Here is a 252-nt window from a genome sequence, read left to right on the forward strand (position 1 = left end):
CAGGCACGCATGGTGGCTGCTGCCACCAACAACCTGTGCGAAGCGGCCAATGCAGCGGTGCAGGGCCATGCCAGCGAAGAGAAGCTCATCTCGTCCGCCAAGCAGGTGGCTGCCTCCACGGCACAGCTCCTGGTGGCCTGCAAGGTGAAGGCTGACCACGACTCGGAGGCCATGAAGCGGCTCCAGGTGAGTCCCAGGCTGCCCCTCCAGCCCCAGCTGCCTCCTCCCAGTTGCTCGAGGCGGGGGTGGGAG

The 252-nt window shown here is 67.1% G+C and overlaps 1 protein-coding gene across 1 annotated transcript in view; it reads left to right on the forward strand.

Annotated features, from left to right (window-relative positions):
* The window catches only part of LOC104074881 (talin-1), a gene marked incomplete at its 5' end in the record, with an annotated part of 14824 nt that overhangs the window by 13108 nt on the left and 1464 nt on the right, over positions 1 to 252 (forward strand). Inside the window, one exon of the mRNA XM_009575179.1 lies at positions 4 to 186. Within this exon, the coding sequence (XP_009573474.1) occupies positions 4 to 186 (183 nt within the window). The remainder of the gene's footprint in view (positions 1 to 3; positions 187 to 252) is intronic.

Source organism: Fulmarus glacialis, unplaced genomic scaffold, assembly GCF_000690835.1.
Source record: "Fulmarus glacialis isolate BGI_N327 unplaced genomic scaffold, ASM69083v1 scaffold22970, whole genome shotgun sequence".
Lineage (NCBI taxonomy): Eukaryota > Metazoa > Chordata > Aves > Procellariiformes > Procellariidae > Fulmarus > Fulmarus glacialis.